This window comes from Puntigrus tetrazona, chromosome 20 (genome assembly GCF_018831695.1).
Source record: "Puntigrus tetrazona isolate hp1 chromosome 20, ASM1883169v1, whole genome shotgun sequence".
NCBI lineage: Eukaryota > Metazoa > Chordata > Actinopteri > Cypriniformes > Cyprinidae > Puntigrus > Puntigrus tetrazona.
In genome coordinates, this window is record NC_056718.1 from 2,663,612 (window position 1) to 2,688,509 (window position 24,898).

General features: G+C 35.4%; 2 protein-coding genes across 3 annotated transcripts; one reads left to right on the forward strand and one right to left on the reverse strand.

Annotated features, from left to right (window-relative positions):
• Nucleotides 1–166: 166 nt before the first annotated feature.
• Nucleotides 167–7,244, reverse strand: ndufaf7 (NADH:ubiquinone oxidoreductase complex assembly factor 7). The gene is made up of 10 exons (XM_043220179.1): nucleotides 7,109–7,244; nucleotides 6,472–6,632; nucleotides 5,615–5,695; nucleotides 5,415–5,525; nucleotides 4,582–4,792; nucleotides 4,424–4,482; nucleotides 4,186–4,299; nucleotides 3,640–3,783; nucleotides 2,060–2,233; nucleotides 167–578 (listed from the first exon to the last, which is right to left on the reverse strand). The coding sequence occupies exons 1-10, from the start codon at nucleotides 7,185–7,187 to the stop codon at nucleotides 375–377; spliced, it is 1,338 nt and encodes a 445-aa protein (XP_043076114.1). The 5' UTR covers nucleotides 7,188–7,244; the 3' UTR covers nucleotides 167–374.
• A 289-nt stretch (nucleotides 7,245–7,533) lies between these two features.
• On the forward strand, nucleotides 7,534–21,241 carry rps6kc1 (ribosomal protein S6 kinase polypeptide 1). 2 transcript variants are annotated; one of them, XM_043220176.1, is made up of 16 exons: nucleotides 7,534–7,751; nucleotides 8,262–8,297; nucleotides 8,896–9,016; nucleotides 9,397–9,512; nucleotides 10,280–10,373; nucleotides 10,762–10,821; nucleotides 12,508–12,858; nucleotides 13,129–13,250; nucleotides 13,525–13,617; nucleotides 13,823–13,870; nucleotides 14,686–14,818; nucleotides 14,901–16,130; nucleotides 17,331–17,420; nucleotides 18,720–18,802; nucleotides 18,987–19,082; nucleotides 20,702–21,241. In XM_043220176.1, exons 1-16 carry the CDS (start codon nucleotides 7,650–7,652, stop codon nucleotides 20,801–20,803), a joined length of 2,877 nt encoding a protein of 958 aa, XP_043076111.1. In that variant the 5' UTR covers nucleotides 7,534–7,649; the 3' UTR covers nucleotides 20,804–21,241. The 2 variants fall into 2 exon arrangements, with proteins under 2 accessions (XP_043076111.1, XP_043076112.1); XM_043220177.1 differs by lacking the exon at nucleotides 20,702–21,241 and having other exon boundaries at nucleotides 18,975–19,082.
• Nucleotides 21,242–24,898: the final 3,657 nt, after the last annotated feature.

Genomic DNA, 24,898 nt, shown 5'->3' on the forward strand with positions numbered 1-24,898 from the left:
CATTTATTTTCGAAAGATAGTTGCTGAAGTACAGAAAATAGCTGCTAGCAGACAAGACATCCAGAATGTGTGATTTTGGTGTGCCTGTAATTAAGGATGGGAAACACTGCTCTATTAAGCACTTTCTTGTGTCTTGTTAAAGATTTAATTTTAACAGCCTGGCAAATAGGATTATTTCTTTGCTTTATTGCTAAACTGCTTAGACACTTTTGGGAAGGCCTACAACTAGATGTTGGGACATTGATGCTGTACTGGTGAATCTAAGTCAAACACAGCAAAGATAAAGATGATACAAAGTATTCGATAAGCTAAGATTACATCTGGTTGTCTAGTTAAACATGGATGCTGCAACATTAAGTCCATTTGCTGTCTTTTCATTGCATGTCCAGCTCAGCAAAGCCAGCCACTGGCAATGGTGCTGTGTTCTTCTGCATTCCTTTATACTGAGCCAGCCGACCTTGATTAAGCAGAGAGAAGAACTGAAACCGGTGTCCCATTTTCTCAGGGTTAATTAGCATGTCACAGCTGCGGATGAGCTGCGCTCTGGTGGAGGGGTCAGGACAGTTCCTTAAGAGGACCTAAAACAGAATGCGAAAGCAAATGTCAAGAGTTAAAACAACAATTTTAAACCCCAATTATTTTATGGATATTTGTACAGGGGTCATCTAATAATTTTGGGAAGCTTTTTAGCTCACTTGTGTGTACAAATTTGTCCCCACAATACTGTTAAGTGGGTGCGCATATACATACAAATATATGCATAAATACATACATTTTAATTTTAAATATAGAAAATATTTATTCTCAACATCAGAATCAGAATCACTTTATTGCCAAGTATGTTTACACATACGAGGAATTTGTTGTAGTGACAGAAACTCTACAGTGCAACACGATAACAAGACAGATAATAATAAAGAGAATTATATACACTATACAAGATACAGAATATAAAATGTGCAAAACGGCAAAAAACAGCAAAAAAATAAATAAATAAAAAAAATAAAAAATAAATAATATATATATATATATATATATATATATATATATATATATATATATATATATATATATATATAAAATATACTGTAAACATTAAAGTGTAAACAGGAATTATGTTTGTGCAAATCTGTATGTTAAATAAATAAGTGTCCTCAAGTGTTCATGACATGGACTGCCTGGGGGAAGAAACTGTTCCTGTGTCTGGCTGTCCTGGTACTCAGTGCTCTGTAGCGTCGACCAGACGGCAACAGTTCGAAGATGGAGTGTGCTGGATGTGAGGGGTCCAGAGTGTTTTTCTTAACCCTTTTGTTTAATCTGGATTGGTACAGTTGTTGGAGAGTGGGGAGGGTTGTACCAATGATTCTTTCAGCAGTCCTGACTACCCTCTGTTGTCTTCTGAGGTCAGAGTTGGTAGCTGAACTGAACCAGACAGTTATGGAAGTGCAGAGGATGGATTGTATGATGGCCGAGTAGAACTGTTTCAGCACCTCCTGTGGCAGGTTGAACTTCCTCAGCTGACGAAGGAAGTACAATCTCTGCTGGGCCTTTTTAACAATGGAGTCAATGTGTGTGTGTCCCACTTCAGGTCCTGGGAGATTGTGGTGCCCAGGAACCTGAATGACTCCACTGTTACCACAGTGCTGTCCATGATGGTGAGTGGGGGGAGTGCAGGGGGGTTCCTCCTGAAGTCCACTATCATCTCCACTGTTTTGATTAGGAGTATGTAAACTTAAAACTAAGCACACATTCATAATAGCGGCCAAGGTCAGGAATGGCCTGATACAGAAACTACATGTGATTGGATTCTTAAACCACTTGGGCAATTGCTTTCAAGAGCAGGAATTTTTATGTTCGGCTATAATGCTCAGCGCTGAAAAAAAATACAATGCAAGATGCTGAAGTATGAACAAATTTATTTATATCTTGGAGTGTTTTCCTATTGAGGGGCAATAAACTTTTCATTGTTTTCCTTCTTCCACTTTTATTTAAAACACGACTCCAAGCATAGCTAGAGATGCTTTTTGGAGGAATCACACAGACATTAGCATTGTCTCACCTGCAACCGTGAATCAATGCCCATGTTCTTCAGGAAGGATCTTTGTGTGAGGGGTCCCAAGCAGGTCACCTCATTTCCTGCCATTTTTCTCAGGTAACTGAAGTCAACATCTGCCGTCAAGTCTGCCATGCCAGGTGCCTCTAAGACATTGTGGATTTGATGGCCTTTAAAGCCCTGCCACAGAAATGAACTTTTTAAACAACAAAATCTAGAGACTGCCTGACCGAAATTTTAGAAAACAGATCAGTTTCACACGGAATCAGTGAATGAATTTTATACCAATATTTGAAAATGAATGTAAATCTAAATCTACACCAATCAATGGAACCAATCTTTCTAGGGAGTATATTCCTTTTTAAGTTCACCTGAGCGATTATAAAGACTTAAGTAGTAAAATATGACTTCCTGTTTCACTGGAACATATGATAACACCAAATTAAATTTAGAGTTAAATTAGGATATGGCAATAGGAAAAAGGGCCAACACACACAGTGAGCAGGGTGGTTCAAGTGGCCAAAGAAACTCCAAGAATACTGTAACTCCAGATGCTATTTGGGTCTTGTGGACAGGACGCACACAACACCATGAACTACTAGCTGTTTAACTAGCTTGAAAGGGTTGCCATTAAAAAAAGCCTTTGTTGTCATCAAAAACAACAAACTCAAAGTTGAATACAGTTTGTTCAATTTTACTGGATCATTCAACTGGACCAAGTTGTATGGTCAGATGAGACCATGATGTAGATAGAAAGACATCTATGCAGAAAAGTATGTCATCCCTAAGTGTCGTGGCAGATCTTTGATGTTGTGTGGTTGTTTTTCTTTTAAAGGCCCAGAAGAACCTGTTGGCATGCATGGCATCACAGCCTCCATCAAATAAAAGATGATGAAAACCTGAATTAGGGTCATAATTTGATATTCCAGCAGAACAGATCCAAAGCAAAACACTAATTAGCAGGTTTGTGAAGAAATATTTTTTTAAACTAGTGAATTATGATTAATTGCACCTAACATTACAATTTGTTATTATAACTATCCTTGCATAATTAATTCTTGAATTATTACAGAATTAAAATAAGGGAAGCACATAAAAAAAACAAGGTCTCAGATTTTTTTTTAATTCTAAGGATAAAATTTGTATTAATTATTATAACCACATCTGATCTAAAAAAGAAAAGAAAAAAAAAGTCAATTAAAATTAAGGTAACTGAAGTTAATTTAAAATGCAATTGATCAAAATACTAATTTTGTTCATCTTTTATTTACAATAATAACACAACATCACACAATGTCCTAATTAGCTTGGCGTTTACTTTGAAATAACTAAACAGATGATGCAATCTGGTATGAATTGGTGAGAAATCATTTACTGAGAATTTATCATATTTTAAATAAAATGCTGGTGTGAATGAGACTCGGCTGTTCTTTGCTCCTTAATTTTTCATCAAATAGCAAGATTGTATAATGTTAACACAAGAAACTGGGAATATCTATAGGAAATAAAATAGCTAACTTATTAACAAATCTGTCGAGGACTGAATAAGCATTAGGACTGAGAGAGATGACTATTATGGCGCTTACTCTGAAAGTATCAGTTTTTGTTCCGTCATGTCCATAGTCTACAATCAAGGCTGCACCTCCATCCTCTACAATCCGATTTGCCAGTTTCTGAACAATGACTCCACCTTCTGGACATACTTCCACATGCTCTCTGTTTTCATCTTTCTAAAAAGAATAATTTACAAGGTTCAGTGAAAACAAGGATGTCCAAGATGATGAAACTGTGAAATCTTAAAAAAAAAAACAACACTATAAATTATCGGATATTTTTAGACAAACAGTCATGAGCACCTAAAGGGATCGTTCATCTTATGATATTTAAATGTTTGATTTTTGATGTAGTTACACCACTTCAGAGAGTCAGAAATTGACTGGCTGTAATCACCTCTAACTATACAAACACATTATTTGAAATGTATTTATTATATTATTTTAAATATTTCCATTTAACCTTACTATTTAAGAATTCATTGCTGTTATTTTAAAATGTACAATTAAATAATAATTTCCCATCAGCTGCCTGTGATTAGCCACATGACAAATGTTAACAAAAGAAGAGGAACTCACCTGTATAAAAATGCTGGAGGCCAGTGTAGGACTGCGAGAAACCACAAATCTTAGTTTTTCTGGACTTTCGGGATCAATATCAACCATTACCTCCCGCCAGCCTTTCTCTGTTCTCTAAAAGAAAAAGAAAATAGGTTTTGGCCTATAAGGTAATGCTATCGTTTATTTAAATAGCATGTTTAAAAAAGGTTTTTTAATATTTCATTTAAATAGTACTGAAGTTAATAGTCCAATGTACCTGAAACTTGTGAATGGGTAAAGCGTCAAAAAATTCATGGGCAAGGATGACACTAAAACCTAGCAAAGAAAAGCAGACTTTAGCTACGACAAACTGAAAGCTTAATTACCCATCAACTAGAGTTTGTGTGATTACATGACAGTTTGATGCATTCGTACCTCTTGGGATGTCCTCTATCCTGCGGTACCAGTATATAGGCAGGCCTGTAAATGTGATGCCACTGCGGTAAACATTCTGATCACCATCATTGGGCTGTGTATTATCTGCAGTTAGGCATTCAGCCTGAATCTGGCTCAACTTTGGGCTGACCTCCACCAGATGAACAGAGATATCGGTCTCACCCAAGACAGCTTTTAACTGACTAAAGACCTGTCACATATAATCACATTGTTTATATAAAAATCCAAAGTATACCCATACCTGTAAAGTACATAATGTATTGTATTCGGTGTTGTTAGGATGTAAATATTACTACTTCTGAGAACAGTGACACAAAAAACGCATTTTGGGGATATGCAATTATACAGCACCCTTTGCATATGAGCAAAACCTTGCTGTGAAAAAAAAAAAGGTACAATGGGATGACTCCAGCAATTAATTTATCTGTTCAGGGCAGATGCAAATGTACTATTTATTTTATCCTGATTTAAATTACAATATTGCATTAGCATGAAAATAAAATAATCTGTGATTCAAGGGATGGATCTTTTCTTAGGTTCAGAATATGATATGATTATGATACAACGAGAATACAGAAATCCTGAATGAAAACGTTAACCCCCGAATGAATGACAATTTTCATTTTGGGGTGAACTATCCCTTTAAGCATCATTCTGACACATAATTTTACTAGATTCTTCCACCTCCTGTTTTGCTCATATTTACCAAAGGTGCCAAAATGAGTACATTTTATATCATATGCCTCTACTAATTACAGTCTAACAGACCATGGGGTGCTACTGAAACCAAAAAAATTAATTGGTGTATTTACCCTCAGGATGTCACTGGCCAATGAGCCTCTACCTGGTCCTAGCTCCACTAACTGAAACATGCTGGGTTTCCCAGCCGCCATCCATTCACTGACACACCAGACACCCAACAGCTGTGGAAGACCATATATAACTGTCATAAAATAAGAAAATATTTTTATATGGTTGCTGGTATCATAATTTTACTCAAAACCGTGCTTACCTCTCCGAAAATTTGACTAATCTCTGGTGAAGTTATAAAATCACCTCCTGCTCCAAGCATGTCATTTTTCACGTAATATCCCTAAAAAGGCAAACAACAGACTTTTTTGGTCTTTGGTAGAAGAGAGCTTTCTTTAACTACTTCTTATAATGTCTATAAGCAGGTAAGTAAGTGGATATGTGTTTGCATCAGGGCATAGATGTTCCTAGAATCCCTATTAATTAAAAGGCAAAAGGGAGCAAAAAACTTTGCATAAAGAATGACCAGTTTCTAAAAATTAAATACGTTAGGAAGTTTTTGTTCTTTTGATCTCACAGTGCTCATGTTGTTTTTACCACATATTGTTTATTACAGGGCTATTTTAACATTTTCTGAGCTTCACATACAATATTGTTTTATTCCATCCTGTTACTAATATTGTATATATTTTATTTTGTATTTCTGTAATTTTATATTATGTTGTCAGTGTTAACCTGTGTTCACCTAGGGTCAGAGAGTAATGCAATTTCAGTTCACCGTATGTATGTATGTGCTGTATGTCTGGAGGAATTGACTATAAAGCTGACTTGACTTGATTTGACTAAGCAACAAAATTATGTAATAGTGATATATTTTATTGACCAAATGAAGAATGCCATATGCAGAGAGTGGGAAAATGCTGCAAAGAAAAGTTGTGCGAAAGCTCTTATATATGGCGATGGTTTGTGGTGTGTTTATGTAAATGACTTACCTCAGGTGATTCATGTAAAAGGCTATATTTTTTTAGTAGCTAATTGTAAAGAACATTTAACATTTCACAGAAAGCTTAACATTTCCATAATATACAGTATGAAAAGTAAATGTGACATGATACATACCGCCACTGGATTGGTGAGTGCCTCCCTCATGTACTCAGCTACTGAAATTGGACCGGTGGCAGTAATCTTGGAGATAAGATGTTTATGGATGGATGCGTTTGACTCCAGTCTCTGGATGGAAGAGTTTGAACAGGATCTGTTTTGCCACATGGTCCACCGCACTACAAACAGACACCACAGCATCATGACTCATGTACATATCTGCCTGTATTGTATCTACCTTTGTGAGCTGTGTGACTGTGACTGTGTTGCCAAAATATCTGCAAACTCAATTTTGGCTTAGCTTTATACCCTTTTGTAAGCTTTTAGAACACATGGATTTTTTTTTTTTGACACAAGCTTCGGAGTTACATATGTACACGTGTAACCAGCCAACTACTACTCTGCTATAGCGTTGTATTTTCCATATTATTTAACTGTTTTTTAGTCTGAATGCCAAAAATTAAGAAATGTTGTAATTTCCGCCAAGGATGAGTGACACTCGCAAGCTAAACATGCAACATAGTGAGATCATAACAAGAGACGCACACCATTGTCTGAAACATTTATTACACACTTACATATTGGTTTGATGTTCTGCAATATTCCATTACGAAAATAGCAGCGTGTCACTCTTATTAAAATAGACTAATCTCACCTTCAGGCATTAGCCGCTTCAGCCTCAGCAGAGTTCTCATGCTGCTCGCCTTATCAGAGAAATCGAAATCATATAACATCAATGTACACTAAATCCACAAACTATCAACATGCTGTCACAAGTCCTTTGCTCTGATTGGCCGAAGTTAAACTTCTTCTTCTTTTGGATTTAATGGCGGATGGTAAACCAACTTAAAGGTCCACCTACTGGACTGGAGTATTGAAAGAAAAATGTACATACCGCCACCTACTTTTTTTGACATTTTATTGACATTTATGTCAAAATGATACATATATGTGCCCATATACACACATCTGTGCCTCTGAATATTTTTTTTAGTATAGGCTAGGCTATAATAACAAGTATATGAATAGATATACACTATCCCTTTAAATGTTAAAATGGCTCGAAGTGAACTTGACGCTCCCCGGAAGGTTACCATGCAGCGTCAGCACGGCCTGATTGTTATTCATGAGCTGATCTATAGCACTGTTGTCTATTGTACTGCTAAGTGTCCTGCTATGGCGATGCGTGTCTCAGGATGATCTCCGCGCGGAACAAAGACGACATTGTGCGATTCTACACGGTCACCGACCCTACGACACACAAGAAAGGCTACACGGTGTATAAAGTCACGGCTCGGGTAAGAATAAGCTCGTTTAAACGGGCTGTAGAACACATGTGCTAACGCTAATGTTTATCAGGAACACTAACGCAAATTAATAAAGGGTCAGAGTGGATGATTGGATCAATGATTTGGTCACATCTGTGATGACATGCATGCATGTGGGCTGTGTTTGGTGATGTCAAGCAAATCTGAACCGGTCAGTCAGATGTGTCACATCATAAACATATCCTGGTGTTATTTCCTCTGTAGGTTTTCTGTCTTTGATGAACACGCTCTTATTTGTAGTCTTCAGTCTTTGATTGACACCTGTCAACAGAAACATCACATCACATTGGATGAATATGACACAGACATAATGTCAAATCAGTAAATGTGTCATTAATTATGGTGTTTCTAGATGGTGCTGTTTGTTTCAGTTTTTGTATTCTCTTCCTTGTTTTTCTCTTATACACACAACATTTTTGTTCATAAACTAGACATTTGCCTATGTAGTAGTTATGGTCATATTATTCTGTTTCTTCACAGATTATTTCACGGAAGAACCCAGAGGACATTCAGGAGGTAAGAATTTTTAAAAAATTATTCCTTATTTTTTCCTAATTATAGCCTAACCTTATTCCACAGGTTCCAAAGGTTAGGCTAACCGAGATTCGTCACAGAACTTATCATTGTGCTTATTAATATCATTGCTCTATTGTTGGTTTTGATAACCAACGCTTCTGTTAACCTTATTATTATGTGGCTTTGGATAAAAACATATGTTAAATGTAAATGTAAAAAATCGTCAGAATGTTTATAAATAAAAAACACTGAAACAATATGTATTTAAATGTGTTGTCATTTAGGATGCACTTAGCGTTGGTTGATGTTAACCATTAAGGCGATGCAGCCGGTCTGAAATCTTGCAAGTAGTTATAGTAATTGACAGCATGTTAAAGTAATGAAGATTACAGTAGTAATTTAATAAATGCAGGATACAGTTTTTAAAAATCTTGTTGAATCTTGTTTGAATCAGATTTGTCACATTAGAGAAGTATAATTAAATGCAAAATTGCAAATAACATTTTTTGGAAAACTCTGCAAAACAATAGCAAAGCTTTGTGTCATGTTCAGTGTGCACTGTACTGAGTTCTTTATTTATCTGAATTCCTCTTACTAGATCACAGTGTGGAAAAGGTATAGTGATTTCAAAAAGCTTCACCAAAACCTTTGGCAGATACACAGAAACCTTTATGGGCAGTCAGAGCTCTTCCCTCCCTTTGCAAAAGCTAAAGTGTTTGGTAAGTGTGTGTGTGTGTGTGTGTGTGTGTGTGTGTGTGTGTAAGTGAGACAAAGTGCATTATTAGCTAACTATGGTCTTTAGTTAAAATAATTACCTGGTTTTGTTATTTGTATTATTAGTATGAATTAAAAAAAAATAAATATAGGTATATTTATAAATATAATTACAGAACTGTCACTTGCCCAGTCGGACCACTGTTGCACTGTTACTACATGACATGTGCAATTTATTGACCATGTATTGTATTTCATTTTGGTTGATGTAACTGCAGTGAATTGAATATTGTTATTGCATATTTTGCTCATTTAAGTATAATCAAAGTAACATATCTCTGATTTATCTGACATTTAAATTCTATCTATCTATTTGTGTTTAAAGGTCGTTTTGATGAGTCGGTGATTGAAAACAGAAGACAGTGTTCAGAGGATTTGCTGCAGTTCAGTGCTAATATTCCTGCTCTGTATGGCAGCCAGTACATGCAGGATTTCTTTAAGGTATGTGAACTTGGATAGCTATTAGAGCTGTCAAATAAAAACAAGTAAATAGCATTTTCTGTTGTTAAAACAGAAAAGAAGTAGATAAAATACAATCAGAATAGAGGGGTACAACATGGGGGTAAGTGATTAATGAGTGTACCCTCCCGCACTGCTGCCAGTTGGTGGTGCTGTGATCTTGACTAACAGTTGCCACATCTGTGCAATCAGCCCACTTGACCTAACATACAGCTCAACTTTGATCTAAATCATTTGCAGCATGTGGAATATTTGCAACATTTCCTCTGACTTTTTTGCTGACTGCTGATGTCCACTTGCACGTGATGAGTAGGGCGGGTGATTTCATTTTTTAGTGGAATTAATAGCAGAAAGTGCTGAGAGCAGTTACTCAAGAAACAGGGTCTAGTCAGATCTAATAGTGTCTAATGAGGGTATTTGTTAGTCTAGCAACACTCTAGCAATGGCCTGGCAACCAGGCAGAAGACCCAAGCAATTATCAACTTCTTAGCAATTTACAAATTCTTAATAAGAATAGTAGTAGATTTGTCCAAACATTTGGCCGGTAGTATAGTGGGTTTTGTTTGTTTTGTTTTTTTTTCAGAAAGACCTATTCAGACAGAATAACCACAGTTTCTTTTCATGAATTTCTTGTCTATCACTTCCTCCCCATCTCACAGGAATTATTACCATGTTAACCTCAAATGGTTTGTGTGTGTGTGTGTGTGTGTGTGTGTGTGTGTGTGTGTGTGTGTGTGTGTGTGTTTTAGGGTGGTGAGGTGCAAGACAGCTCTGAGCTCATCGGCCCAGCCGAGCCCTTTTCTGATTTCTTAGCTGACAGCCTCTTGGATAGCAGCTCTGATGGTAAGTTCATCCATAAAGTCTCAAAAACTCATTTTGTTAAATTAAAGTCACACTTAAAGATTGTCCTACACAAAATATAGTTAAATTTTGTGTTTCCAAATATACTTTTTAAAGATGTACTTTAAACAGAACTTAAAGGGTTGGTTCACCCTCAAGCCGCCCTAGGTGTTTATGTCTTTCTTTTTATTTATGACCAATACAGTCAAAAGTATATAAAAAAATTGTCTTGGCACTTTTAAATAAAATGCTTCATCCAAAATAAAACGTGCCTCACATGTCTTAGGGGCATAAAGCGAATCCATGTTTTTTTCAGAAAAATGTAATTTTTTTTAATTGAAATCATTTGAATCTGAATTTGTGTTTTTTTTTCTATGTTGCATTTCTGTAGCTCTTAAAGATATCAGTGTTGTGGATGATTTGACAGTGGCCAACCCGTGTGAACATGAGCGTAAGTGAGAGTTTCCTAAATGTGTGAATAATCTTGTCATGATGCCAAAATTTCAGTCCTAATACAAATAATATTTTTATGGCTCTCTGTACCAGTTTCATTACCATGGCAAAAACTGTAACAATTATTTCACTAGTTAGCCATTTTATTTAGCTGTGTGAACATAAAATACATTTAGTAAAATTTTTATTAATAATAATAAAAATATGAATAATAATAAAGTGAAAACAAAATGTCAAAGACGTTCAGATCCGTTGGCAGCACTTTATTTAAAATGATCTGACAGGCAGTAAGTCAACAACAATGTCAGAAATATCACAGGAATGACCATTTTATGATGAATCGTAAAAGGTACCAGGCTTGGGTCAGGGCAAGTGGCAGTCACGCATGGTCAAAAAATCCAGGCTTACAGATCCAATGGGCAGGCAGAAGATAATCAGAAAATGAATGAATAGTCCAAAATCAAACACAGGAGATCATAAGGTATAATAAATGCTCAGAATTATAACCCGGGGCAAGGATAAGACTTCGCAAAGAGTGAGAGTCTGAGCACTGCTTATAAAGGGAAGCTGAGGAGGCAGGCGATTAGTCACGGGGCATTGCGAGAAATACAGTTCTGGAAAGATTGGTATTTTGGTGAGGGTTCCCTAAGGTGGTGATCAGAGAGAGGGTCTGGAAGCGTATCTGTCCAGATGGTCCTGGTGGAAGTCAGAGGTGATAGTGGGGTCCAGGATATCCTGTGCATTGATCCAGGACCATTCTTCTGAGCTATAACCCTCCCAGTATGAGATATTGCAGTACCCAACCTCTGCGTTGAGTATCTCACGTTCCTAATAAGCCTCCTCACTGTTGATGATCAAGAGAGGGGCTGTCCGCAGCCTTGTCCTGGTCCCTCTCTCCTCTTGGGCCACCGGTGGATTGGAGTAATGACATAGAAAGTGGGAGAAATATGACAGTTAGCGGGCAGTGCCAAATGTTATGAAACTACGGTTATATGTATCAGAATTTTTTAAATGGACCAACGTACCAAGGATTTAGTTTTTTTCTTTTAGTTTCTTTTTAGTTCTTTTTAGCCTGGTCGATAGGTGACTTTGAATTTGAATCGGGTAAAGAATAGTGACCATCTGGCCTGTCTGAAGTTCAGTCTCATTATGTACTTACCCTCACGTCATTCCAAATCTGTTAGACTTTCTGTCATCTTCAGAACTGAAATTAAGATATAGACAGCAACACAACTGAAATGACACGTGATCAGGATACACATGCACACTTCACAAGATTTCAACTAGATTCAGATTTAATCTCTCTCTGTCTAGCTTGTACTAAACTGTGGAATGCCTGAAACATATTATTGTGTACTGTATATTTATATTGTGAGGACTTCCTGTTTATTTGCCTCTTTATGATGAATCACTTGTATTCCTCAGTTGTAAGTTAATCTCATCTGCAAAATTTATAAAAGGAAACGTGGTCAGCATCTTGAATCTTAATAGTTCTACTGTATTTAACTGGGGCTTTAGCTAAACTTTGATGTAAAACGGTCCTACAGAGGCAGGATTGTCCTATAATCACCAGACTCACATTAATTATTGGTTTTAAAGCCATACAACAAAGTTAGTCATTATCTCCGCCCAACAGGAAGTCAGCTGTTTTGAATTCATGCTAGATTTGTGTGCTTAATGACAGGTGGCAGCAGTGACAGTGAGCTAAATTCTCTGGAGGTTGATGGAGACACTCTGGCTGCAGTGGATGATGGAATGGCATCAGGCAGCATCAGGCACATAGCAACACAAAGCAACTCATCTCCTATCCAACAGCCAGTGACGTCCCCAAGCCTGCTGGAAATAGAGTCCAGCCATAGCAGTGGGGCTTTGAGCTCCAGCTCTAGCCTCAGGAACTACTCAGAGAAGAAGGACTACCTGGAAGAGGCCAGTGAGCAGATCGCTCTAGCTGTTCAGAAAGAAGTGGAGCAGGACTTTGCAGTGGCCTTTTCATACTACCGTAGAGGTGTAGATCTTCTACTGCAGGGTGTGCAAGGTATATAATTTAATGCATATATTTCAGTATGCAGAACTGGCCTCATTTGCTCAGCCAATGGTTAAAACTTGTAACTGTCTACTATGGACAAATGTACATTTTGTGTCATTATTGCTATAATATACATAATTCGTAGTGATTCATTCTCTCCAGATTTGTTGTTCACTTTCAAGTTATTCATACCTAGCAAATGAACCAAACTCAATGTTTGGAGTGGATAATTAAACATACATGCAAGTTTATTGCAAGTGTATGTATTGCATATTTCAGGAGAGGTAAGTCCCAGCAGGAGGGAGGCTGTGAAGAGGAAGACAGCAGAATATCTGATGCGTGCCGAGCTCATTTCTGGACAGCTCAAAGACAGCATGGGTCAGAGCTCCACTCAAAGCAGGGTCAGTGTGTGTGATCTTTCTCCTTTACAATGAAACACAAGGCCTAATTTTCAAAATGCATAGTTTTACAGTTCGTATTATTTGATGATGTAAAAGTGAGCAAGTCAAGTGATTGACCACATTTTATGAAAGAGTGCATATTTTTGGAATGAGGTTCTTAAACTTTTCCCTTAACCCATAATTGTTGTTTCATGTTTCCTGTACTATGTATTGTTTACATGTATTTGTTTCTTTTTTCTCTTTCTTTTGTTATGTTTGTTGGTTGTGACTCCAGGCGTTGGGTTCACAGTGCTGTGGTGGCTTGTGGGCTGAGCAGACTCATTCTGATGAGCTGAAGCATTACAGAGTGCTGGGCATTATTGATAAGGTACAATATTATGGTTCAATGTTAAAACTGTATTAGTAATTAATTTCAAATTTGATAAAAATTTCAAAACTTCGACACTGTTTTCGAACTGAATTGAATCAGTACTGAACCGATTCAGTGACACAGACTGTAAATATCTCAGATGAAAGCATAGTTGGGGCACAGAATTGTATGATGCCTTTGTTTGTGTGTAATTCATGTGCAGGTACTGCTGGTGATTGATAGGAGAACACAGGAAACATTTATTTTGAAAGTAAGTGGTCCATTTATTTCAACATCTAGTCCCCTGTATTATATTCTTTACCAAAGTGTCATAAAAGTTGTTGCCATTAATCTTTTTTTTTTTTGTACTTGCCATTTTCTATTTAATGTGGGGAAAATACATTAGAAGAGATTTAATGTTAAGGCATAAATGATTACTTAAATTATTATATTTTTATTTACCATTTATTAACCATTACAGAATCATGAAAAATATTACAACTTACAAAAGTGTTCACTTAAACTAATTAAAATAAATGTCACATTCATCTCTTCCTATATTATACTGAGTTTAGTCATTTGTTTTTTGGTTTCTATTTATGAACTTACACCTTTTTGTTTTTTATTGGTAATTTTTTGTGGATGTTTAAAGTCAGTTCCCCTCAAATAGGTGTTTCATTAAAATGAAAAGTTTCACAGCGTTTAAACCAGAATTTTTTTTTACATATTGTAGCATCTCTATATGAAAAAAGCACAAAACGTTTATACAGTGATTAATCATTGAATGGCCTACACATAACAACCAAGAGAAAAAAAATCTACCTTTTTTAAGGATAAAACAAGACATGGCCAGATGACGCATACAGTAGAATTTGCCCTACAGCCAGTGAGAGATAGATATGTGGAAGAGTCCAAGGCTTACATCATATAACTTTAAAAACAAAGCAATCCGATTACACACATTATATTTTTGCAGTATAAGCAGGAGCAGACTGAAAGATGAACTATTTAATACCACTTTAAGGTTTGTATGAATTGTTTTTGGCAGACTCCTGGTTTATACTAATATGATTTCTGTGTGTGCAGGGTTTAAGGAAAAGCAGTGCATGTGGAGTTGTTAAGAAGACTATTGTGCCTCGATCCGTGCCAAACATGGTACAACTAGAGAAATACATAATCTCAGAGGACTCCATCTTTCTTTTACTGCAGTATGCTGAGGGTGAGCTGTTTTCATAATTTTTGCTTTTTTCCCTAATTTTATAAACGGGTTGTTAAGTAGTACTTGCTCATTTTCTCTTCAGGTGGCAAATTGTGGTCTCATATCTGCAAGTATCTACACGAGAACAGTCCAGAAGAAAGCTTCAACATACCTTTCATCCAGAAAGCTCACTCTACAGCGGTACATTCAGCCCTGAACCCCGTACACACCAGTTCCAGCAGTGTAGATTCTCGGGGTATGAGCCTCGGGGAAAACCCTTCAGTAGCCCAACTGCCAGACTCTGGTGCCACCTCTGAGGAGGAGTGCACCAACAGCTACTTGACACTGTGCAATGAGTATGAGCAGGAGAAGCTGGAGCTGGATGAGGACCGCTGCTCACTCGCTCCTGTGTTAGCACAGAAACATACGTGCTCAGTGTTAAACACTGATAGTCTGTGCTCTCCGATATCAATGCAGGAGCTGTGCTTCTTCACTGAAGAAGAGCAACTGCCTGGCTTTGTGGACCAATGCACACATTCACCTGACAATCTGGACCAATCACCGCCCACAGAGCTTTTCCACAGTAACGGACAAGAAGCCTGCAAGCCATCGTTTGTACCATCAGATGAAAATATAGGGCTCACAGAGGAGCCAGTGGAGATGATACAGGAAGTGTCGGATCTCTGGAAGTCTGATAGTGATCAATGCTCAAACGATCTGGTGCCGGTTATTTCCTTTAAAGAGGCTGTACTGGAGGGTGCCACTGTCAGTAGTGCTGTTGAGGGACAACCGCCTGATCTGTTGGTCAATCTGCCAGTGCTTGAAGATGGCACAGTGGACACGCTGGATGCAGAGCTTATTACTGGAGACAACGCTTTTGCTGCAGTGGCCAAAACATCTCCGACATTTGGCAGGCCAGATGTTCTGCAGAGAGGAGAGAAAGAGGAGCTGGACCAGTCCGTTGATGTTGCCACCTTTTCTCTTTTACACAAACCATCAAAATCATCTTTTAGAACAGATTCATTGACTCTGTCTTCCCCTGAACTCTCTGGAACATTGGACACAGCTCTTCCCAGAACTCAGATGGTCTTTGTTGAACATGAAGAAGTGGGCTTGAGGTCCAAAGGTATTATAGGAGAACAGGAGGATGAGGAAGTGTCAAAGTTGTTTCAAGAGCTGGATAAGTTGGCCGCAGTTTCATTAGACACACACATCCCAGAGGCTCTAGTGAGGAACTGGGCTGCTGACATGGTTATGGCTCTGGATGCTCTGCATCAGGAGGGCATTATATGCCGAGACCTGAACCCCAGCAACATACTGCTAAACCACGCAGGTAATTCAATCAAATCATTACGATATTCAAGACCCCCGTTACTTCATATTGGCTTATAGCATTCATGTGCTAGAATACTCCAAATAGTTGATTTATAATTTATTTATAGTCTAGTGCTAGTTAGGTTAGTAACTAGTTGGGACATTTGGAAAACCATCTTGGGTAAATATTGGACAGAAGATGATCTTAAATGTTATTAAATGTAAAAGCTTAAATGAGTTAAATGTTTGGCTCAGCATGCTGGGTTGTTTTAACTTTTCTGGCTTAAAATAGATTGTAAATTCAAAATCATACAGAATTATTAGAGGTAGTAATAATAATAATAATAATAATAATAATGATGAAATGGTGAGCATTTATTAATAACCAAAACACCCATGTTTGAAAATATGAGACATATGTATATATTTTTTAGATGAATACAGCATAGTTTAGAATATTGCTTACATTTAAACTCTTTTAACAAGCATTTTAGAAATAAAATGTGAAACATTCAAAGTGCCCCAATTATGGATTTTGGATAATTGCCTTTCATGCAGTGTGCAACACAGTATAAAGTTTAAATTATCTCTAATTACATCAACGTAAAACAGTAGCACATTGCCTGCCCAATTTTTGGTCTTTTTGCATTAGTCTGGACAAAAGTTCAGGAGCAGCTTTTGGAGCATGCCCCCTCATGGACAACATAATAGACTATAAGTCTATAAATTAGGTTTACATTAAATATGTTTGAAATTTCATTCTAAAAGTTCTGAGATTTTGTTGTAATGAAGATTCGTTTAAAAAAAAAGTTTAGGGCCGCAAATTGTAGAATTGTACCATGTTTTTATGAACATTAATTTTGCGTATCACCTGGACTAAAATGCATATTATAGACTTTTGACTTTGCATACATGTCAACCTAATATTGGAGACTATAAAAGCAACATTAAAATTCAAGTGTATTCAACTGAAAGATGTTGTGGCTGACTTTATAACCTTCCCATAAATAAACAGTACTGAGTTTAGAGAACATATTTAAACATGAAAATACATTTTTTTAAAAATAGTTTTTTTTACTTTGACACCACTGATAAAGCTCAACCCCCTCACTCCTTCAGCACTCATACATTATACTATGATAATAAATATTAAAATAATAATACATTTAAATTTATATTACTTTATAATCATTATTATTTTTTTCTTTCTCTCTTTCAGGTCGTGTGCAGCTCACCTATTTTTGTAGCTGGAGTGATGTAGAGGAGTCCTGTGATCCTAACGCCTTCTCTAAGATGTACTGTGCACCAGGTCAGCTTGTCTTAGTTATATAGGCATAGTCTGTGCTGTATTTGTACTCCTCATTTGTACTTATTAGATACCTTCTATTTTATTTTAGTTTGTGCTCCCTATCCACCGCCTTAAAGAGGAAGGAAAGAATACAATTTTCAGGGTTTGTCTTAAGAATACAGACAGATTTTTCCTCGAAAAAGGGAGAGAGGTGGACTCAATAGTCTGTTTTAATACAGTAGGCATTTTAATTGCAACAACAAAGAAACGTAACAAAATCTAGCTCAGGAGTAAAAAATACATTTATCAGAATTTTGACAGAACTTGAGTGACAGAACTGACTGCAACCAAATAACAAACAAAACACCAAATATTAATAACCATACAGTATTTAGTATATATAAACTTGTTTTGGTAAGGCTGAAAATATCAACTGGGAAATGGCCATTCTTTAAAATAAATTATAATAATAAAAATTATAATAACATTATAATAAAGAATTTAAGCTGTAATTTTTGTGCATTTATACTATTTTTCATACACATTCCTAGAAATCACATTTTTACCATGGTATTGAGGTGCTACATTATATGTGAGGTTCCACCTGTGGTTATCAAGACCTAAATGTGTGCTACTATGAAAGACCAGTGGTTTAAAACTTATTACCATTTTTACAGGTGATGCTGTTTTTGATAATGATCTGCATCCTAATGCAATCTACTACTACTGTCAACTCAAGCTACTGTGAAATGTGCGTTTCTGAGAGATAAAAATAATTAATGTTATTAATGTTGCAGTTTGCACTGCAAACTGCGCTGAAGATACAATTGGATCAAAATCGGGAAACACAAACCTGTTACATTATTTGAAACGGTGTCACTAACTAAAACATGCAAAAACCAATAAAAATTAAACTGTATATAATTTTAATAGATTTTTTTTAAATTTTAAGGAAATGAAAATCTCTTATATGGAAGACTTTAAATTTGAAAGAAATAGAGATTTAAAATGTATTGTGGTTCTTACATATTTAGTTTTTATATCTGCATAGAGACTTATATTATAATAAACTTATAATAAAGACCTCTTGACACAGAAGTAGGAGTTAGAAAATATAAATAAATATATTTTATTAGAAAATAGTGTTGATTTAGTGATGAGTTGCCATTCTTTTGGATTACAGCATTTCCCATTGCACTCTTGTGCAGTATGCAATTAAGACAATCTTGGTTACACACTCACTTTTCTCTTCATTTTGGCGCAATTGAGTCTTATATTTGCCTCTAAATAAACATTTTGTTTCTCTCTGTTGTCGTTTAGAAGTGGGCGGAATCTGCGAAGAGACATTAGCATGTGATTGGTGGAGTTTGGGAGCCCTTTTATTTGAGCTCATAGTTGGAAAGGTGAGAGTATTTCATTAACAGATGCATTATTCTCAGTGAATCGTTTTAAATTGTATTTATATACTGATTCCAGTTGACATATAATGATTAAGGGATTTTGTGTGTTCTGTTTACGTCTGCTTAAATACAAATTACTTAAATTTTGAAGCACTTAAATTTGTTGTTCATTTAGAATTTGGTTTAGTCTCTATTTCAGTGTCATCCTGCTGGCATTGGAAGACACTCATCCTTGAACATCCCAGAGTTTGTGTCGGAGGAAGCGCGCTCTCTGCTGGAACAGGTACATATTACCATGGTGGAAAATGTATATATGCGACCAAGCAAACAGAAGTGAGAAATGGACGTAGGAAAACGTGTTAAAGACCTCTGTTTTACTCACCTACAAGCCATCCTAGGTGTATATGCATTTCTGCTTTTTTAGCCAATCCAATCAGAGTTATATTAAAAATTGTCTTGGCACTTTTTCACTTTTTTGGCAGCTCTATCATTGTAGTGGATGTTTTCTTACAATCCAAAACCGGGGGTGAATGAAGGCCTCCTGTATTGAATCCATGTGTTTTTGTAACATAATAAACACTTTTATATCAATTACCCTATTTGTCAGATGCGGATGCAGTTTCGTTGGATTACATAAGACAATGGGGTTGCGTGATTAGTGACTAACACAGAGAGAGCTTGATATGTTTTTTGATTGAATGTCAAAAATGATATTCATTTTTGGGTGAAATAACCCTTTAATGATTTGCACACTAATCTGTTTAATCTCTTCTTCCATTCTATGCCATTTTGGGTCATATAGCATGATTAAGTATTTATATTTATTTTGCTCAAACAGTGCACTTGGCAAGCTAGAGAGAAACTAGTAGCCAGACAAAAGACTTACAGCTTTTATTGAAACCAAGCTACCAATAAAACTGCTTGAAATCTCTTTATTTTGTAACACAGATGAATACAGTACATCAGCATGACAGCCTACACAGCCTGATGGGAATGTCGGCTTCATCTTTGTAATTGTGGCCCCTGAATAAATGCTACTAAATAAATCCACAGTAAAATGTAGATGCGGAATCTGAATTGTTGGGCGGGGCTAAACAGGCAGCGATTTTTGAAGCAGGCCTTGACGATTTTCTGTGGAGGTGGTGCTTTTTTACACTATTACATTATAGAATCATACATTCCACAAGCTCTCATTTTGGCAGTATGGCTTCAGTTCAAGCTGTTTTTAGACTAAAGACAAAGATTTGTGCTCTGAAACTTCTGGGATATTTTTACAGTGCAATCAAATGCCAAAAGTATTTCCATACAAATCTTAAAATTCTAGCAAAATCTAAACGCATTCTAGCAAATTATGTCTTTCTAATTTTATAGCAACAGTTTTATAAGGACACTTTTCTATTCTAAATTAACTGCCTCTATGTATTAGGCAAGATTCAAAAGGAAAAATGGAAGAACTCATCCAGCAGAACACATCCGCTGTGACTTCAAATGCAGACATTAAGCCAAAAAAGTATTAAGACACACCCTCTTCTGTAGAACAGAAAGAGACATTTCCAAAACTGTGGCGACAAAGATAATTCATGTATTTAAAAATGGAAAATGTTTAAAAAGTTTCTAAAATGAGTCATTGGTGTTTGTTGATGAGTTTTTGACTCAAGGTCTGCATTTAAAATCATACCAGAGGTGTTCAGCTGGGATCAGGACTTTGCAGTTCTTCCACACTGACTGAATCAATCATTTCTTTTTTTTAACCTTGTCTTATACACAGAGGTGAGGAGATATTTTGGTTTCTCAGTTCATAACACCTTCAACTGTTGCTTTAAGGAAAGTACATTCTACTGTAGCCAACTCTCACTTTCTCTCTCTCCCTATCCATCTTTCTTTCTCTCGCTCTCTCTGTAGCTGTTACAGTATAATCCAGTGGAGCGGCTAGGTGCTGGAGTCGCCGGTGTGGAGGATATTAAGTCTCATCCGTTCTTTTCTCATGTGAACTGGACCAAGTAAACCATTAGATAGGCTGGAATGAGATGAACAATCTAAACTGACTGTTAAATGTCCATATGTTCACACACATCATAAATGATGCAGAACATATGCTTATTTCACACAGATTCTTACCTACAAATGGCCAAAGCTCATTGTCAACTTTGAGGAAGTTACAGTGTGGCATACAGGAAGATTCTGTTCATATCAGGAAAAATATTAATACATGCATCTGTCCTGTATAAATCTGTAAATATGTATTGGTGTTTAATTTATAGTGTTTACAAAAAGCAGCTGGCAAATTTCACTGCATGAACATCTTTAGCATGTGCTAGAAGGACATGTACAGAGTGATCCTGGTCAGTTGTTTAATTGAAGTTTATCACAGGCACTACATATTCTCTACTAACCCATCTGATGCTCTGTGTTATTCATTAAACTTTTTTCGGTGTGAGTTCAGTTCAATTCAATTCAGCATTTATTAGCCAGGTATGCATAACATAAAAGGGATTTACTTCATACTATACAAAAAAACTTACATTACAAAATTTGAATATTAATTAGTTTACTTTTGTAGACAGCTACAGGAAAAAATGTGGTTGTTCTTGTTTGAACCAGACTATGATGCCTTCCAGAAGTGTAAGTGGGCTTATATTGTTTTTTCACTTGATATTAAATTCTCAAGAGTTTTATACTCTTAAGATAATTGTATCTGCAGATTCAAGTCACTTTCATTTCTGTATTGCTTTATATAATACAGCAGCTTCACGGGGATAGACAGCAGAATCAGTTATGAAACTCAACATTGGAGTTCAGATTCTGCTATAAAATATAACAGTATCTTTATTTAACGCGTGTCAGTTCAGAGCACAAACAATGGAAGAACTGCTTTTAAAATGTGTTAATGCAAGATATGCTCTGTGTATGTCTGCTAATGGTTGTCTGAGTAAGGCAGAAACTGAAAAGTGATGAGAGATTTAAAGAGGGAGAGCAGTAGGAAATGAGCCATGTGATTAAATATATCAGAATTAGAATATATTATATATATATATATATATATATATATATATATATATATATATATATATATATTATTATTTTATTTATTTATTTTTTTTTCTGGTGGGTGAAGTAATCTTTCACTTAAATCAGAATTTACTTATAGTAACAGTAGTAACACGATGCATAATTTCAGTTTGAATTAATAACAAATAAAAAGGATTAAAAGCTTAAAAGGCCTTACAGATAAAAACATTTATTCGCATATTTTTGACATATATGGTGGATCTAAAAAAAATCATAAATGTTATTAAAATATATATGTAAGGATACATTTTGCTAAAGGAATGGATATATTAAAAAAAAAAAAAACTTCATCTACCCAGTGAATATGTGAGAATCGTAAATGACCCTATAGATAACATATATTGTATTATCACTCTTGATAGGACAATATATCTCATATATTACATTTTTATGGGGTCTTCCCAGTTGGACATACCAGGAACACATGATCCAGAAGACTAAGCAGACATCTGAATCATGGAATCAATGTGGAGCATCACTCCAAACTCTTCCAAGCTTTGCACCTTTTCTCCTAAATTCTTTTCAATTTCAATCTGAGACAGAAATTGAAATCAGCGAAATCGAGTAATAAAGTAGCGAACAAATAGCTGTGTGAAAGAAAAAGCTAAATCGCAAGTCATAAAGAGATTTATTGTATGTGTACACATAGAAGGAACTTATCTTGGAGACAGGAGCTTCCAGTATAGAACAACAGACTAGTACAAACATTACATGATCAATCAATCAATCACTTACTTATATAGCACTTTTCACAACACATTGTATTAAAGCACTGAACAGTGTAAAATTGGATGATACAATGATGAAGGGATGTATAATGATGCCCATGTTGCTCAAATAAACAATTTGAACAATTTATTAAATGCAGAGATGGTCTCTGTAATCAAATTGATGATAATAGCTAGAAATTAGTGCACACATATGAATTACACAGGAGATATTTAACACTAATATAAGAAAAATATAATAATGCAATATAATACAGAGAAAAAACATACAAATTATTTGTAAAGTGTACAGTTTACAAGTGTATGGTTTTCTGATGCAGTGTATAAATGTAATTTATGATGGATATACAGCAATAATTAAAATTTTAATTGTTCAGGCTCAATATAGTCTGAACATACTTCTGAAATATCTTATAAAGCCTCCTTACGTATAAAGCCACAGCTTCTTTAAACATTCATATATTTTCAAGGGTAGAATACAAATATTACTATATTGTGTTACTTTTTATATTATAATTTTATACAGTATAAAAAGCATTATGTCTTTGGAGTATGTTGTGTATGTTGTGATTATCAGGATGACTGTTTATGGTGGAACTCCCTCTGATCTTTCTTGATCTACCTACATAATGTGTCTCTATGCCTAGAATTATCGGCAAGCTATTATTCCAACAATTACAATCCTCAATAACCTTAGCTGTTTACATGCACGTTCACACAGAGTATGGTAAGAATAAACATAATAAATATATATATATATATATCTCAATAAAGGGGGGAAAAAAACTTCTGTATAAAAGAATAGAAGATTCCACAGCACAACTAACAATAACTGCACAGAGAAACAATATTGTTGGAACATTGCTTTTTTCTCCAGCTGATAAATGATTAAAATATGAAACAGTTTTCCAGATGCTATTCACGGACTGCCGAATGACTATCAGTTTTCTAATAAGATTTCAGGTTTCAACTATAGGTTTACATTCAAAGAGAAAGTATCACCTGATGTTTTATTCGAACCCAGAATAAGGCAAAATTAACATCACAGAGCGCCAAATACTTATTACATGCAATGTATATTTCATTCATATTCATATTACATTTATTTTTACAATGTAATTTATGATAATTTCAAAGCCACATTTTAGCACCTTTACCAGAATCCTTCAAAAATTATTATGATACACTGAATTTCATATTAAAATAAATAAATGCAGTAATTGTAATTTGCTTATGATGGTTAGATGACTTTTAACCATAATCATGATATTGATATCTGTGCTGTCTTGATCACTTTTTCATGAAGAACCACGCATAAATCATAACTGGGACAAATGATAAAGCAAATTTAATAAAAGGCTCATATTTTAATGTTTTTTTCATTTATAAAAACTTCTAAGCATGTGTGTGATGTGATTTAGCCAATGCACATTTGCCTGGCAGAGTAATCAAAAGATGGAGGCAAACGTTTTGCATTGTATGGTATAATTTTTTTTCTGTTAATGATCACGCTGCTTGTGTTTTTTTCTTCAATGCACAAACTTAGAATGTCTAATGTTGGTTTGATTGCTTGTGCTACATAAGAATTAAAATAATTTTGCCCACCTGGTGTAAAAGGCTAGATTTAATGCGGGTGCGGTTCGGTTCTGATACAGCAGTGATTTTCAAAGCTGTCCTGGTGACCCCCAACCACCACATATTTAATAAGTCTCCCTCATAGGCCACACCCAGTTTAACTCTTGCAAACTCTACTAAAGAGCTGATTAGTTTAGTTCAATCAGGTGTGTTGAATGAGAGAGACATATTGGGGGTCCCTAGCACAGGAACTAAATGTGTGCGCTGAAACAGTAAAGCCCCGCCATTCCTTGATTTGATTGGCCATCTAAATGTTCTGACATTGACGAGCGCTGTGGGAGTTTTTTTTTTTTTTTTTTTTTTTTTTTTTTAAATTAAAAAAAAAAAAATTTATTAAATGTTTTTTTTTTTTTTTTTTAATTTTTACAATTTTTATTTTTATTTTTTTTTTTTTTTTTAAATTTTAAATCATCCTTTTTATCAACTATATATATATATATATATATATATATATATATATATATATATATATATATATATATATATATATAGGGGTTGATATATATATATATATATATATATATATATATATATATATATATATATATAATATGTGTGTGTAGTAGGTGACCCTATAAACATGCTCTCTAAGTAGGGCAAATCATACAGAGTTGAAACACGACCGCAGATTACGTCACTTTTTTATTTCCTTGCTTTCGCAGGTAAA

Excerpts from the sequence above, each read along its gene's own strand:
- ndufaf7 (XM_043220179.1), bottom strand. The coding sequence starts at position 7,187 with ATGTTATATGATTTCGATTTCTCTGATAAGGCGAGCAGCATGAGAACT. Across the intron at positions 5,526-5,614 it reads TTAGTCAAATTTTCGGAGAG|CTGTTGGGTGTCTGGTGTGT; the intron begins GTAAGCACGGTT and ends GGTCTTCCACAG. Across the intron at positions 579-2,059 it reads GCATTGATTCACGGTTGCAG|GTCCTCTTAAGGAACTGTCC; the intron begins GTGAGACAATGC and ends ATTCTGTTTTAG.
- rps6kc1 (XM_043220176.1), top strand. The coding sequence starts at position 7,650 with ATGATCTCCGCGCGGAACAAAGACGACATTGTGCGATTCTACACGGTC. Across the intron at positions 7,752-8,261 it reads TGTATAAAGTCACGGCTCGG|ATTATTTCACGGAAGAACCC; the intron begins GTAAGAATAAGC and ends GTTTCTTCACAG. Across the intron at positions 16,131-17,330 it reads CATACTGCTAAACCACGCAG|GTCGTGTGCAGCTCACCTAT; the intron begins GTAATTCAATCA and ends TCTCTCTTTCAG.